We start from the raw sequence: 16,541 nt of genomic DNA, 5'->3' as shown, positions 1-16,541 counted from the left end.
CTGTGCTGGAACTTACCTCTTCAGATTTCTGCTACACAGATTTCTCCTGCCACAGAGCTCCCTTTCTGGTTCCTAATGGGCACCACACTCTTCCTTGATCAGGATCCTTCATATATGCTGTTTCAACCCGGAACAGCAACTGCCCCCCAAAGTCCTGTCACTATGACCTGTCCCCCAAAGTCAGTCACTATTTACATGTTTTCAAGGCACCCTGTACTTTTCCCTCTGTTGTGCTTATGACAGATGTGGTCAAAGTTTGCTTCTCAACTAGGGATCACATATGTCTCATTCATCACCCAAATCTTGGCCCAGAAGCAATTCAAATCACTGATGAATTCCAGAGCTTTTAGTGCGAGAGGCCTCGTGGGACTCTAAAATGGTCTATAATGAGCAACTTGGTCTTGGTGAATAAAAGGAATTTTGTACCCACAACATGGAATTTCTCAACTGAGGCTTAGAAATAAACCTATTTGTTCCTATTCAACAGTCCTCTTACGTTGGCTGAAAACTAACCCCTTTCCCAGTGTCATCTGTTTTGGTTAGAGTGTATTTTCTAAGGGAGAAATATTTTATATGATTCTTCAAGGCTTTTCTCCTCCTAAGAAACTTACTTTACCATTTATTATTTTCTAAATTAATTTATTTTTTGGCCAAACCACACAGCATTCGGGATCTTAGTTCCCCGACCAGGGATCAAACCCGTGCCCCCCTGCAGTGGAAGTGCGGAAACTTAACAGCTGTACCAACGGAACTCCCTACTTTTACCATTTAAACTGTGCTATGCAATACAGTAACCACTAGCCACATGTGGCTAATTATAAATACAATAAAAACTTCAGTTTCTCAGCTTCACTAGGCACACTTCAAGTACTTAACAGGCACATGTGGCTAGTAGCTACAAACTGGACAGCACAGATATAGAACACTTCCAACACTGCCAAAAGTTTTACTGGACAGTGATGTAAAACTGTTTTGCAGAATCCAATTTTTTTTCTAGCTTGTCCTGCCAGTGATATGGAAGTCAAGATATGTTAAATTTCTATGTTAACTTAGCACAGAGGAGGACCAGAGATTTTGGTAAGGCTAACAAAAGCTGTACATATTTTCTTTCTTTGCTCTGCCCGATGCCTTGCAGATCAATCACAAGGAAATCCCAGTATCTCTGCCTTCTTTTTTGTAAAACAAGGACAATCCCGCCTCCTTGGGGAATACTGGAGCTAACATGGGTATTGTAGATACATCACTAATTGGAGTGTGTGCACAGAGATTAACCTCTCCAGATGGTTGTATCCTACCCCCAAAAATCAAGGAAAAGTTTTGCTTCACCTATGTCAAAAGTATTTTAAGTACAAAATATGTGGGGAAAGTACTGTATAATTGTTAGATAAAGGTTCACAGAATTTATATCACCATGTGATACGGGATATAATAAAGCTTAAGTGGGGTTGAGTCTATCATTAAACTTGTTTTATGAGGATCTAAGCAATGATAAAATATCACGTCCATAAATCTTTAAAAAACATTTCTAGGGCTTCCCTGGTGGCACAGTGGTTGAGAATCTGCCTGCTAATGCAGGGGACACGGGTTCGAGCCCTGGTCCGGGAAGATCCCACATGCCGCAGAGCAACTGGGCCCGTGAGCCACAATTACTGAGCCTGCACGTCTGGAGCCTGTGCTCTGCAACAGGAGAGGCCGCGACAGTGAGAGGCCCACACGCCGCGATGAAGAGTGGCCCCCGCTTGCCACAACTAGAGAAACGAATACCCAACACAGCCAAAAATAAATAAATAAATACAAAAAAAAAATGTCTAGAGGACACATTTTATTGCAGAATATTATCACTGCCAGTTATGAATACCCTACTTGCTTTTCTGCTCCAAATACACGTTTCCCCATATCATCATAACTATTGTATTCACTTTAGCCAAAGTCTAATCCCAGTTTAAATTGTGAATTTAAATGAACATGTACTATGAAGTCAAAGTGAGAATCTGACAGGTCCTTTGTTCTGGCTCAGCCTTTTCCTGATGCAGGGTTCTCTCTGTGGGGCTTACTTCTATCAATACTAACCTGGGTTTGCTGGCCTATAAAAGGGAAAACGCAGCTCTGTTATTGAGAGAAGCAGCTGACTACCAGGTATAGCACATTTATCAATGTCTCCAGATGCTGGCTCACTTATCTCCACTTATTGCTGCAGCCATACTACTTATCTCACTAAATCCTTCCTTGTACATCTAAATTTCAGGTATCTATTCTGTCACTGAAGTCTGTGGTTTGAGCACAACTGAAAAAGAACCAGAAGACATTGGTGGTAAATAACAGTCACACAAATACAAAAAGATGCTTAAGTGTTAGAAACGTTTATTTGTCAAAATATTAAAAAAAAAGGCGGGGGGGGAGAAGTGGAGTAAAACAAGGCTAAATTTCAGCTAATGCTGTACCATGATCACAGGTCAGACATAAAAAAACAAAACAAAACAAACAAAACAACAACAACCAAAACCCCAATGGTCCTAGCAATTTCAGAAGATTAGCTTCAATGTTAGAGTCCAGAGCTAACAGAGAAGAGTAAAAGGCTGCTTGCCACTACATGGTCATTTTAAAGGGAAAGGAGATGTTGCAGGTAGACAGGGAGAAGGGTTCAACTCCTAAGGAAAGCAAGATAAGAGGGATTCCACTGTACAGGAAAAAGGGGATGCCAGCATAATCCTTACCTAGGGCTGCTCAGAGGCTGAGAACATAAGGAATAGAGTGAAAGGCTACAGAGACTAGTATCAGGAGGAAAGAAAAGTCAACTTAGAAGAATTAAATTAAGAAAGAAAACATAGTTGGTCACAAACTCCTTTGTTTACTGAAACATGAAGCAATGGAAACATCCCGGCAAAGGGGACCGCGCGGAGCAAGTTCTCATATATGACCGCAGCCCGAGGGTTCAGTCCGCAATTATCCTACCTGAAAGAGAGCACAACACAAGAGGCTTACACAATGCCTGGAGAGCAGCTTGGCTCCGAGCACAAGGGCCCCGGTCCCGTCCTGTATTCCAGGGGGAAAAAAAAGAACAGAACAGAACAAAACCAAGTCAGACCGGATCAAACTTACAACTCATTTAATTACCTAGGAGTCTACTATGGCTACATATAGGAATTTACTTTTAGCTATATATAGAACAAGAAGCAGTCTATCAGGAAGACTGCTGTGTTGGTGATAAACATATCTTTCTCACTTTCTCACCAATCTTTTAGGCAAGACTACTTCTGTGATACAAGGCTACTGTCGCTGCAACAAAAGGCATACAGATATTATCAAGAACCATAATTTATCCAGAACAATCAGAAGATGCCAAGGTCTCAAATATGGGCAACTGCACTCTTCTAAATTTGTCTCAGTTTTAATCTTTCATAGTGAACAAATTTTCAGACATGACAATCACAAAGGGTATCAAGGAGTGGTTCATTCATCCTCCAACATATCTGCATATCATACTGTCACAGATTTAGAGCCATAATTTCAGTAGTTCCTTTAATTGACAGATCTCCCTTACCAACTCAAAAGAAGAAATCCTAAATTCTCTAATCCTTCCAACTGATGATGGGAACTCCAGACACCAATGGCTGGGGGAAAAAAAAAGTTAACTCACACCAAGTTCCTCTACTTATTACAGACAAAGGGCCAAATCTTGGTCTTGATCTGTGCCAATCGACTTCAAAAGTTGTGACGTTCTTGAATCAGTTCTGCTAGGGTGAGACCCGAATTTGGATCCCCAACAGTTCTGGAGTATTTCATCCTGGCAGCCTCATTAACATCAGGCTCCTGGGACTGCAACCAACTCAAGGTTATTCAGTCCATTTGAGGTTCACACCTGGAAGGTAAGTTTCTTTAAAAGTCATCACTAAAAAGAGGTTAGTTGAACAACTACTGCTCGCAGTCAAAAATCACTTAAAAATACCTTAGCAATACCCTTTAAAGACCACGATATACACTAATTTAATATTTAACTTTGGAACATATTTGAGAGAAATACAAGTTATCCGATAGAAGATACCACCTTACTTTAGAGGCATATCCTACTTCATGGCAGATCCAGCAGCAATAAAAGTAAAAATTAATGGCAAACTACACTAGTTGTAAGACTGTCCTCTTCATGCACGTGAACACACACTACACAGCGGTCTCAGGGGATCCGTCTTGTCATGGTCATATAGGACATAACTTATCACAGGTTCACATCATATTTGCTTCCCACTACGTAAAAGGGCAAATTCCTGTCACTTGGTTTTCTTCTACACATATACCAAAGGGGTACTCAGGAACCCTGAAAACTCAGTGGTAACTCAGTTTAACTTTGCTATGAGGCCTCCAGTTCTACTGATGCTCAATTTCAAGGTACAAGGAAAACCATGAGAATAGAAAGTTATGATGCAATTTCCACTCAGATGAAGAGATTTATCAATCTCTAGATACTCCTAGTTATTCTTGACATTCGAACATCTTTGCTATACATTTTCTGAAGTAGGAAAAATTGCAAGGTTACCACCAATGGGACTTACACACATCAGAAAATTACCTGTTTTATCTAGCTCCTTAAATGTTCCTCTCAAACAAAAAAACCCACAAAATTTGCTGGAAGAAATGGGAAGTGTCAGGCTCTAAATGACAGCATCATAAGCCATGCAGAAATACGGCTTAAGTGCCCACAGAGAACACGATGCTCTGGATTACTAGCAAGAAAGGGACTCCACGGGACAATGGCATCAAAACGTTCTGCTTTCAGGCAAGTATCCTGGAACTAAACACCAGAATTTAGAGGATTTTATTTGGCTTACAGATATGTTAGAAGAGTTTCCTCTGATAAAGGCTCATGACCGAAGTAGTAGTTTTATTAGCAAATTGGAAGTCTGAAGTTATACCTTGAATTCTCACTGGTGACATTCATTATTAACTCCTGAACCTGTACTCTTCAGCATACACTACAGTGACTTTTGTGGTGGAAAGAGAAAGTGGTTTTGGACTCAGGCACGCCTGAGTTTGAATTCTGGCTCTACCTCTCAATTACCAGATGACTTTAGGCAAAGTACTTAACCCCTCTGAGCCTTAGTTCCCTTCTCCATAAAAGAAAAGATCTCAAAGGCCAGCTGTATAATTAAATGATATAATGTACAAAGAGGGCACGCAACAAGTGTTAGTTCTCTTAACTATAGTCTCTGTAACCCAGATCTGCTTACACTTGATTAAAGAACAATATTCTCACTAACAAACTGAGTTGCTGTTGTTCTCTCAGAAGGAACAAGTTGGTTGGTTGGAATTGTAAACTAAAACCTCGACAGGCCAAATGTTAGAGAACATTGGCCTAAGTTAGAGAAATATTTCAGACTAACATGCAATTTATACCTTTTGGATACTGTTCTGACAGCAAACGGGTGGCTTTAGCCTCCTCTATGTGGCACAGGTCTCCCTCCTAGGGAACTAAATGTAATCTCTTAACCACACCCACCCCACTCTCACCTCCAGTTTTTAAAAGGCTGAGTACCGTGCTCGGTCCACATACTGCTCCCGCTCATACCGGGCCATGTCATACAGAGAATTCCGTGCAGCTGCTGAAGCCTGAGACAGCTCACTCTCTGGCCCATAACCGTAGCCCTCTCCAACTGTGGGGAGCACAGCTGCAGCACGACGCAGGGGGCTCCTGTCCCTTCCATAATAGGAGGAAGTGGTGGCAGCGGCAGCAGCCATAGCAGCTGAGGTGGCAGCAGCGCCTGAGTTTGGCAACAGGTGTCTGTCGTAGGGATCAACGGAAGTGGAGTTGAGGTGACTGGCCACAGCTGTGCTCTGGACTTGAGGCAGATGGGACATGGTCTGCTCTGCGTAGTTGTACGCGGAAGCTGCTGCTGCTGCTGCCACTGCCTCGTAAGAACGGACTCGGTAACGCTTATAGTAGTCGAGCGCTCCGTACGCATCGTTGTAATACATGGATTCCCCGTAGCCCATGGCGTAAGGTGTGCGCACTGCTCCATACTGTTCGTTATACTGCTCGGTAAAGTCCGCCACACGACCCGTACGATCTACCGGACACTCTTTGGACCAGTGCCCCTCTTTCCCACACCGATAGCAGCCACTCTGGTCTCCCATCCCAGGGGCAGTCCGAAGCCGGCTGGTAGACAACTGCACGTGCATTCGTTTGCCTTGAGAAAATAGACGTAAGAAGGTTTATTATAACTCATTGACATTCTTTATCCTCCCCAAAATGAAAGTTAACTAGTTGGCAAAAGACACACAAACATACGCACTCCTGCAACCTTATTTCAGCAATCCCCTCCAAAAGAAGCTGAAGTTTTAACAGATGAGAGCTAGAAAATTTGAGTTCTCAGAAACCAGTCAATACTTTCTACTTACACCAGTAGACTGGGATTCCCTCCTACTTCCGTCCCCACGACTTTCTTCTCCAACACAGAAATTGAGAAAGTTTCCACTTTTCACTACTAAGACTATTATTAATTCTAACCATTCAAAACCTGACAGTTTTTCCAAATCAAAAGCCAACAAAACCTCAGTTATGCCAGAGGAAAGCATCCTACCTCTCACTGATTTACTCAGGGCCACATAAGGCCTGAGCATTTACTGTAGCTTAAAAACCACAGCAATATGCTGACCATCTTGTTTCCTCCAGCCATTTTTGCAGGTGTCACCAGAAGGCTATGTTGGGTACACAAATCATACCTGGCTCATCATCTGCTTCAACTCTAGTACCTCTAAGGGTTTGTTATAAGACCCTCCACATTTCAACCCCACCCCCACTTTTTTCAGCAAGGGTGAACCCATGCCTACTGTGGAAAAGAAAACTACTTGACCTAGGCCTGTCAACAGCTAGAATTAGATCTTGAAGCAGTACTGGTTTCTTAGGGACAGCCTGCTTCCATGTAATGGAATGATCGGCATTTCATCCTGCTATGTAGTGTACAATTCTTTACAGGGGATTATCTACTTGTCAGAAAAACGCAGCATTTGCCTAAAGGCTTCTGGGCGCCCATACAAACAAGCCACATCCATACTTCCAGAAAATGACCAGGACGAGGAACAGCTAAGAGAAGAAACAATCTTTGCCCTGGCCGTGTGTACCATCAAGCCCAGGGACCCTTACTAATGAAAGCATCCAAGGTCTTTAAAAGCAGTTTGAGAAACGGCATATTCTTGGCAGCATTTAGTGCCAAACTGCCTAAGACTTTGGAGATCAAGTCAATGCTTTACAAATTGTAGCCAAAAGGCAGCCAGTCCAGACGTAGAGAACATCACTCTAAAGGGCGGCTCAGAACAAATCCCCCCTCCACTATCAGTAAGTTGCTCTCTCTTTAACAGACCTTGTTCTGGAGGCAGCTATGCGATAGGAGGCCTCATGCTCCACCATCCTGTTGGAAACAGCCCGACTCAGGACGGCAGCCAGAACAGCGCCATGCACTGACCCTGAGAGGGGAGCGGGTTAGTGCAGTAACAGCACTTTAGTCAAGCTCAGTTCTGCCCAAGGTCCAACATTCCTACCACCCCAGTTTCTAGCAGTTGCCGCCTCAAACTTAAAACCCTTTCTTTAGCAGAAACAAAGGTGCTCAGGTTTTTACTTCCAGCTGCTAGTAGAGAGGCAGCATCCACCATCAACACTGATACCGTCAACAGACACCAAACGGCAGTAATTCTCTGAAAGCAGCAGTTAGCCATCCCAGTGTTTTCAGAGGTTTAGATATTCCCATTCTTAGAAGTTATTATGGGCCAAATGCTAACTGTGCTTAGAACAGAAACACACGGATTTTTGCCCCAATTTATATCCCAAATGTAGAATTCCCTATAATTTAGACTGGAGGATTACAAGTTAACTTGGCTTTCAAACATGCATGGTGACATTAATCTGTGTGAAAGACACAAACTGTGCTCCAATTCTGAAGTCAGTGTAACAATGCCAACCTATAAAGCAGCCCATCCAGAGAACTAGAGGTACATTTTTAAGGAAAATATTTAACTTGCTCCTTTATAGATTATGGGTCCATTTTTTTGAGAAATAAAACCCAGTTTTTTTTGCCCCCACCTTGATGTTTCTATTAATACATACAGTCTTCACCACTGATTTAGAGCAGAACTCAGAAGTTTATAAACATCTGTGGCAAAATCTACCCCTGTAGTAGCTGTGAAAAGGACTCAGATAAAAAAATTTTTTACCTAGAACTAAAAGATCTGCAACAGAAGTGACAGGTTTTTTTCACATAATCTTTCCAGAGGTTGTAACTAGGCTTTTAATTTAAATCCCCTAAAGCAGCGGTTCCCAACCTTTTTGGCACCAGGGACCTTTTTTGTGGAAGACAATTTTTCCAAAGACCAGGGTGATGGCGGGGGGGAGGGGTTTGGATGATTCAAGCTCACTGCATTTATTGTGCACTTTATTTCTGTTATTATTACATCAGCTCCAACTCCGATCATCAGGCATTAGATACCAGGGGTTGGGGGCCCCTGCCCTAAAGTTCTTATAATTGAAATATACTGTGCTTCTCTATTACCTTAAGGAACCAGGGCAAAGAAAACTGAAAGAAGATTAAATTCTACCACTCTACTACACTTTGGCTTTGGAGAGGCCAAAAGCTTAAAGATTTTCTGAGATCTCCAAAAAATTACTGAGATGTGTTGCCAACATTTCCCAGAAAACCAGCCCCCGCAAAAGTGTTTTGTTTTGAAACAAAGAGGCGGGCAACTTGGGGTCCTCATTGCTGAGCTCCTATCAAGGGATATAGCAGATATACAACTGTACTCCAATTTAATGCTTGTTTACATATTGGGGGAAAAACGAAACATCTGAACTCTTACATATCATTCCCAATTCAGCTGCCTGAGTTTTTACTCGGGAATAGCTTCTTTAGGGTCTTCCAATGCAAACTTGTTTGCTAACTCAATAGTGGTTCAGTTCACTGCTGCCGGTGGAGAGGAAACATCCTGAAAGACCCAAGTAAACTCAGATTCTGCTGCTTTCATAAGTCATACAACGAGGAAGCCTATGGCAGCCATTAACACATAAAGGTGCAAAAGATGCCCAAAGTGGCACTCTTAAGAGACCCCCTTCATTAGGAGATGACTGAAAAGGCTTTATGGAAAAATGTGACAAATTGGTATTTAGATTGTATTTTCTGTAAAACTGCAACTTATTATCCAATGCTAAACTTTCTCTTGTCATCTGGAAAAAAAACAGAGCTGGTTATAAAAATGTCTGTACGTACGTACCGTACGCCGTTGAGTGCTTTTTCCAGGGGACCAGGCTAAGAACATGAAAACCAAATAAAGGAACCTTTTCTTCCAATAAAGACATTAAAAAAAAAAAATCTCATGGATCATTGCGTTACTCAGATATCCGCTTCCTGAAGTAATTAAACTCACTATATTATATTATTGTTCTTTTTTTAAATTTTTTAATTTTTTTGCGGTACGCGGGCCTCTCACTCCTGTGGCCTCTCCTGTTGCGGAGCACAGGCTCCAGACGCGCAGGCTCAGCGGCCATGGCTCACGGGCCCAGCCACTCTACGGCACGTGGGATCTTCCCGGATCAGGGCACGAACCTGTATCCCCTGCATCAGCAGGCGGACTCTCAACCACTGTGCCACCAGGGAAGCCCCTAAACTCACTATATTAAAACAAACATTCCTTTCAAGTCCACTCCCCGCAATTAACTGATTTCCATATACTTATTTTGGCCCCTACCCTTTTATTCAATTGCATATTAAAAAGGCAAGAACATGCAGTCTTAACTAGAATACCTCTGCACTTTGTACCTGACTTAACTGCACTTTTTACATTTTGCTTGTTACTTGTCAAGAGAGAACCCCCATTTCCCCAACACTGTCCATTCACGATCCCCTCCCTCATCAAATGAAAATAATTAAGAATATTTTTAAAGCTGTCTGAAGTGCAACAGCTAATAATGAAAGCCAACTATTACATTTTAAGTAAGCTTCTAACCGTAACAGAAACACTCATTGTCGCAAACACCACTCACCTTTCATCATACAGTGCTTTTACTGTCAAAACACTTTCACATCTTATTACCTCATTCTAGCCTCACTACCATCCTGTGAAGGAGGTACGGCAGGGATCATTAATTCTATTTTATAAGTGGGGAGAATGAAGCATTGAGAGGTTAAAACACTTGTCCAAAGTCATACGACAAGTTAATGGTAGAAAGTATCTACAACTTTTGCCCCGTGCTTTAAAGAGTAGCTAAAGGCCAAGACAACACCGGCTGAGGCCAGAGATATCTGACGCACCATTTGTAATCGACTATTTGCAAACTTTCTTACCCTTTTCTGGTCAATTTTTCCTCTTCTCCATTTCTTTTCTGTTTTCTAGGTTTAGTAGAGGACCCTTAAGTACTTCTTAACAACCCTTTTAGTAGCACTCAGAGAAAAAATGGTCTTAATTTATGAACCTGAAAAGTGGCTATAAACGCGTGGTCCAAGATGATAGGGTCAACAAAAAACTTGCAGAACAGCACTGTACAACAGAACTTTCTGTGACGATGGAAACGTTCCATACCTGCACTAACACACTAACCACTAGCCTCATACGACTTCTGAGTGCTTGAAATGTGTGCAGCACAACTGAGAAACTGAATTTTAAAATTTATTTAATTTCACTTTAATAGCCACATGTGGCTAGTGGCTACCATATTAGCACAGCCCTAGAGAGTCTTCAGTCAACCTCTTGTGGTATTAATGACAACATATGTACGTTCATTAATGACATAAATAATTCGATACAACACCCTTACTGGAATCTCCTCAGAAGCAGGACCATAATTCCCATTCAACCTAACATTTTTAGAAACTTCCTTTTTTCCCCTTAGGGTTAAATAATAGTAGGTGGAGCAGAATAGTCCATGGCATGGCTTTTGGCTCTGCTTGTACAGTTCACACCGAACAAACCTGAGTAGTCAAAAGATACTCCCCCAAATCCAGATTCACCACCCAGATTTTAATATAGGGATTCTTCGAGATGTCTTCATCGTTCTTTCCCACCACAGCCCATCACCCAAGGCAGTAAAGAGTATAAACCCTAAGCATTTAAACACTCAAATATAAGGCTTCCTTGTCATAACAGAAAAAGCAGGTAACCCCCAGACCTTTATCTTCCCTTCTCCCATGAGATACTCATTTGCCCAGGCAGATTAAACTTCCAACAGCACCCAAATGAACGATGGCCTGCAGGATAAAGTAACCCACCGTTTGCGATTCTACAAAGTTGTTGAGGAACATCTCGACAAATCTGAAAAGAAGTGTCTGTTTCTCCAAGAGTAAGCTGTACTTAGGCGTGGTAAACATACAATCTTTCTATCATTTCCGGCTAAAACGGAATGGAAGAAACCACCTTGCCAGCCCCATGGTCCTGTGTACTTGCCTCTGTCTAGAGCTAGACCCCACTCAGTTTTGCCACCCAAACCCCAGAGCAGTTCACCTTGAAACTCTGTGTTGTCGAGGCCCCTGATGGCCTCCACTGCATCCTCTGCCCGCTCCATGTGTACGAAAGCATAATCTTTCACGATGTCACATTCGATGACTGGACCATACTCCTCAAACTTGGCCCGAAGCTCTTGGTTGGTACAAGTAGGACTGATGTTGCCTACATGCAACTTGGTTGAAGCTTTGCTCTTATTCTTGCTGGCTTCCACGTTGATGTTCACCCCGTGCAGCTTGTAGTGGTGCAGGTTGCGTATGGCATCCTCGGCCGCCGTCTTGTCCTCTATGTGCACAAAGCCGTAGTTCTTAATGATGTCACACTCCAGCACCTTCCCATACTGCTCGAAGAGTGAGCGGATCTCCTGCTCTGTGGCCTCCCGGGGCAGGTTTCCGATGAACAGCTTCACCATCCTGACAAGAGCCTGGAAAAGAAGAAAGGAGATTTCCAAAAGTTAGGGGTGGAAGGAAAAATTTCAGTGCATTGCATCTTGGATTAATCCTCCAAAGTTCTTGGCACCATCAAGATCCTCACAGAGACGTCCATTATGTTTTCAACAGCGGGAGGAAAGGTTTACCCTTAAGGAGTAGTGTGAGTTGTGTGTGACACGCGAACAGGTCGGGTGTCAGCAGGCAGTGCACAGCCCATCATCTCCGTTAAATGAGGCGCATTTTAGGTAACAGGGTTAGCTGAAAATACTCTCTTTGGGGAGCAGGTAAGAGAAGAGTCCAAGCAGGGGGCAAGAGGCATATATCTTACTGCCCCTGGTAACAAGGTTTTGGAGGGAAATCTGTGTACCTCTCTTCCGTGCGGCATCACCTTTCAAGATACTCTAAGAATTAAAAGGCCCCCTTTGCCCCAACCTGAGACACCCACGCCCCAACGGCCCAACTCCAGTTCCTTCGCCCCAACAAAGACTCGACCCGACCTCTGCCCCGCCCCCTCCGGAAACCCGGCCCCGCCTCCTCCCGGTGTCTTCCCCGGACCTCCCGCAGCAAGAGGAGAAACCCTAACCCTGGGCCAACCCCGTCCGCCAGAGGCCGGCCCGGCCCTCTCTCAGGCTCCCCACACACCCACAAGAACCCCTCGCACCTCCGGGTGGCGGCAACGGCGGCGGCGGCTTCCGCGTCAGAGAGAACCCTACAAAATGGCGACGGCCGCTCGAGCCTCAGCGTGACCGGGCCCTTTCTCGCGCGCCAGCTCACGCACGCGCGAGTGCGCGCTGCCCCCCCCCACCCTCGCGGGAGCCGGACGACCAATCCCGCGGCCGCATACAAATGGCTGCCCCGGGCTCTGCTCCCAGCCGCCCCGATACGAGGGCGGGGCCAGCTGGTGACGGTGCTGCGGAGCGAAGGTCAGCCCGCCCCCTGGCCTGACTAGCCAATCACCACCTTGGAAGGTGGGCGGTCGTCGCTCAAGCGTCAGAAGGGCTCTGGGCGCAACCACTGACTTGGTGAAATCAGAAGCCCGGAGAATCACTAAGCATCACAATGGATCGTGCTGTTGGGCCATGTGGGGGAGCGGGGGTGGGGGAGGAAAGCGGCTGCTGATGACAAAGGGTTATCTCACTGGGTCCCCTAAAAGGGGGTTTTCTTAGCGCCTGCCAGCCTCTATGGCAGTTTGGGATAACATTTTAGAAATAGAGGCGCGCCACATTTTAAGCCAACCTAGTCTTTTTTTGGTAAAGCTTTTATACATAATTTAAAAATTTTAAATTGCAAACACGTTATGCATTGGTGTGGAAAAGGAGAACCAAAGATGGCAGAGCTGAGATAGCTCTAAGAGGCATTCTATCCTAGCTTGCACTTAATCAGTCAAGTTTTGTCACATATACATGAAGGCTGGTTTTCTCTCCCTAGCTAGAGAATTAAGCTCTAATTCTGTGTCCTTCACAGTTCCTGATCCGTGGTGAGCACACCAAAAGAGGCCCAGAGAGGTTTCTTGTTTTGGGGGTAGGCCAGGTCTCTATGTCCACACCAAGCTGCTGGAGGACTGGGCAACTGAGTCCCTGAGCACTTTCCGGCTTTCAAAATTCAGCTGTGGTCCAAGGGCACCTCCTGGTGGCAAAAAGGAAGTTATTGAGGTGGATTACTCTCTGTCACCTTTGAACAAAGAATAGAAGTTTATGGAGATTGATGGACTGAGCTTATCTCCAAGTAGAGCATGCCAGGGTGGTTGTCAATCACCATTCCTATGTTTCTTTCACTGAATTCTTTGTTTCCCAGCAATTTCAGAAGAGGCACTGTCCTTCCAATTCTGATAACACTCACGCTTGTCTCCCACCCAGTTCTATTTACCTCTCCCCTTTCCTTCTCCTCTTGGTCGTTTCCACTTTCTCTCTACACTCAGACTTTTAAAACATGTATAGGGACCTCCTTGCCCATTTCTGAAATAGCTTTCACTCATCTTCACTGTTATGGTTTTTTAAGTTGGGTTTCTTCCCTGTGTTCCAGGACAGACTTCCACAAATAGAGTCTGAACCTGCTGTCGCCCACCTTCGTGCACTGTGTTTTGGGTTCTGTCCTCCTCTCCAATGCCCCAGGTTTTCTGAGGTCACCAAAACTAATGTCCTTTTAACAGTTTTCACCCTTCTAAAATTTTCATTCATTCACCATCCTTTTCTCCTGTGTTTTTATGCTGTTCCTCCTCATAGCTCTGACTATACCATTACATCTCCTTCCCCCCATCTATTTCCCTGTTCTTATCTATTCCCTGTTACCTCCCTTCCCCTTCCCTCATAGGCAAACAGTAAATGAGTTTAGTGTGTATTATTTTGTTTCTTTGTGTTCTTGCAAGACATGTCTTTTTTTAAAATTGAAGTATAGTTGATTTACAATGTTGTGTTAGTTTCTGGTATATGGCAAAGTGATTCAGTTTTATATATGCGTATATTCTTTTTCATATTCTTTTCCATTATAGGTTATTACAGGCTATTGAATATAGTCCCCTGTGCTATACAGTAGAACCTTGTTGTTTATCTATTTTATATACAGTAGTTTGCATCTGCTAATCCCAAACTCCTAATTTATCCCTCCCCTACCTTCCCCTTTGGTAACCGTAAGTTTGTTTTCTACAAGACATGTCTTTTTAGTGCACATTTACTTTTTCCCTTTAAAAAAAGTTTTATTGTGGAAAATTTCAAAAAGGCACAAATAGAGAATATTATGCACTCCTGTGGACCCCTTACTCAGCATTGACAGTTATCAGCATTTTGCTGATCTTATTTTGTGAAGCCCCTCTACTTTGTGTGTGGGTGGGTGGGTGGGCTGGAGTTTTTTTAAGGCAAATCCCAGACATAATGTCATTTCGCCTGTAAGGTTTTCACTAACTGCCTCTAAAACATCAGCACTATGCTATGCTAATTTCATCTAATATCTATATTTAAAATTTTCCTAGATTGTCCCAAGTATCCCTTTTTACATTTGGTTTCTCCTAATATGGATATAGACAAAACCCGCCCATTGTTCATTTGGGTAAATTAATTTTCCAAATGTTTATGTAAATTGTGTTGTATAGCTCACTGTTCCTTACTCTTTTCACTAAGCACTAAGTTACTGTGTGGTGTCTACTACTGAGTAATACTCCACAGTGTGCAGCCACCATATTTTGCCTATCCATCTCCCAGCATAGGACACTCAGGTTGCCTCCCAACTCCTTCGAGTTGCTATAAACAAGGTTGCAGTGGACATCCTTATGTTAATTTTGTGCGCCCTAATGGTTTGGTGTGAGAATTTGAGGGGAGGTAAGCCCAGGCGTGGGACTGCTGGGTTGCTGGGTCATAGGGTATACTTGGAACTAACTTGTCCAAGTAGTGCCAGGTTGTCCTCTGGAAACCAGTCTACCCTCCCACCTGAGGGGCCCTGCATCTCACTGTCTCTGCCAATCTTTGCCATTATCCAGTTGTCTAATTTTGGGCAGTATAATAGGTATAAAGTGGTATATCATTGTTGCTTTAATTTGCATTTCTCTGATTACTAATGATTCTAAGCATCTCTTATTTCTCTGAAGTGTGGGAGGTTGACTCTTCTGTAACTTCCCTATTCGTATCTTTTCCCCACGTTTCTTGTCAGGTTACAGTCTCCTTTTTGTTTGCAGGATTTTCTTGTATGTTCTAGATATTAATCTCTTTTTGGTTTCAAATATCTTCTCTCATTCCACCAAATTATTAACTTTGTCCATGGAGTCCTTCCTTCACTGAACAGAAATCCTTAATTTTTTTTTTTTTTTTTTTTGTGGTACGCGGGCCTCTCACTGTTGTGGCCTCTCCCGCTGCGGAGCACAGGCTCCGGACGCGCAGGCTCAGCGGCCATGGCTCACGGGCCCAGCCGCTCCACGGCATGTGGGATCTTCCCGGACCGGGGCACGAACCCGCGTCCCCCGCATCGGCAGGCGGACTCTCAACCACTGCGCCACCAGGGAAACCCGAAATCCTTAATTTTTTTTATGTGATCAACTTAATCAATTTTTGTCTTAAAGTTTGTGCTTTTGAAGTTTTGTATAAAATGTCCTTTTCCATCCCCCTGAGTCACAAATACATTCTCCTACATTTTCTTCTATGAACATTAATGTTTTTACCCTTCACATTTTGGTCTGTACTCCATTTAGAGCAGTGATGTCCAAACAGAAATATAATGTGAACAACATATACAAAATTTTCTGGTAAACACATTTAAGAAATAAAAGGAAACAGTTGAAATTAACTTTAATATTTTCAAAATCCAATATAGCTAAACTATTTCAACATATAATCAGTATAAAAATTATTGAGATGTTTTAAATTCTTTTTCTTCCTCTTCAAACTCCAGAAAACATTTTACACTTACAGCACATCTCAATTTGGACTAGCCACATATCAAGTGGCTAGTAGCCACGTATGGCCTGTGGCTACCATACCAGATAGCACAGATCTAGAGTTCACCCTTGGAGGTGGGGTTAGGTGAGAATGCAAACATTTTTCTCTAAATAATTAATCCGTTTTTATCTGTCCCTATTTCCCCACTGATTTGTGGAACCCTCATTATCGTATTTTTGTGCTCTAATCTGCCTCATATCCGTCACTCCATTCCATT

At 43.3% G+C, this 16,541-nt stretch overlaps 1 protein-coding gene across 1 annotated transcript; it reads right to left on the bottom strand.

Moving 5' to 3' along the window:
* Positions 1–2,355: 2,355 nt before the first annotated feature.
* RBM4B (RNA binding motif protein 4B) lies at positions 2,356–12,348 on the bottom strand. Its single transcript, XM_060104128.1, has 4 exons — positions 12,271–12,348; positions 11,473–11,896; positions 5,503–6,179; positions 2,356–2,952 (listed from the first exon to the last, which is right to left on the bottom strand). The coding sequence occupies exons 1-3, from the start codon at positions 12,286–12,288 to the stop codon at positions 5,512–5,514; spliced, it is 1,110 nt and encodes a 369-aa protein (XP_059960111.1). The 5' UTR covers positions 12,289–12,348; the 3' UTR covers positions 2,356–2,952; positions 5,503–5,511.
* Positions 12,349–16,541: the final 4,193 nt, after the last annotated feature.

The sequence above is a fragment of the Mesoplodon densirostris genome, chromosome 7 (assembly GCF_025265405.1).
Source record: "Mesoplodon densirostris isolate mMesDen1 chromosome 7, mMesDen1 primary haplotype, whole genome shotgun sequence".
Taxonomy (NCBI): domain Eukaryota; kingdom Metazoa; phylum Chordata; class Mammalia; order Artiodactyla; family Ziphiidae; genus Mesoplodon; species Mesoplodon densirostris.
The sequence above is the reverse complement of the archived record's forward strand: the minus strand, read 5'-3'. Positions and strand labels throughout refer to the sequence as shown.

What these genes read in the sequence shown, in the direction of transcription:
- RBM4B (XM_060104128.1), bottom strand. An exon ending in CGACAACACAGAGTTTCAAG is followed by an intron (nt 6,180 to 11,472) that starts GTGAACTGCTCT and finishes TATTTTCTCAAG; the next exon opens with GCAAACGAATGCACGTGCAG.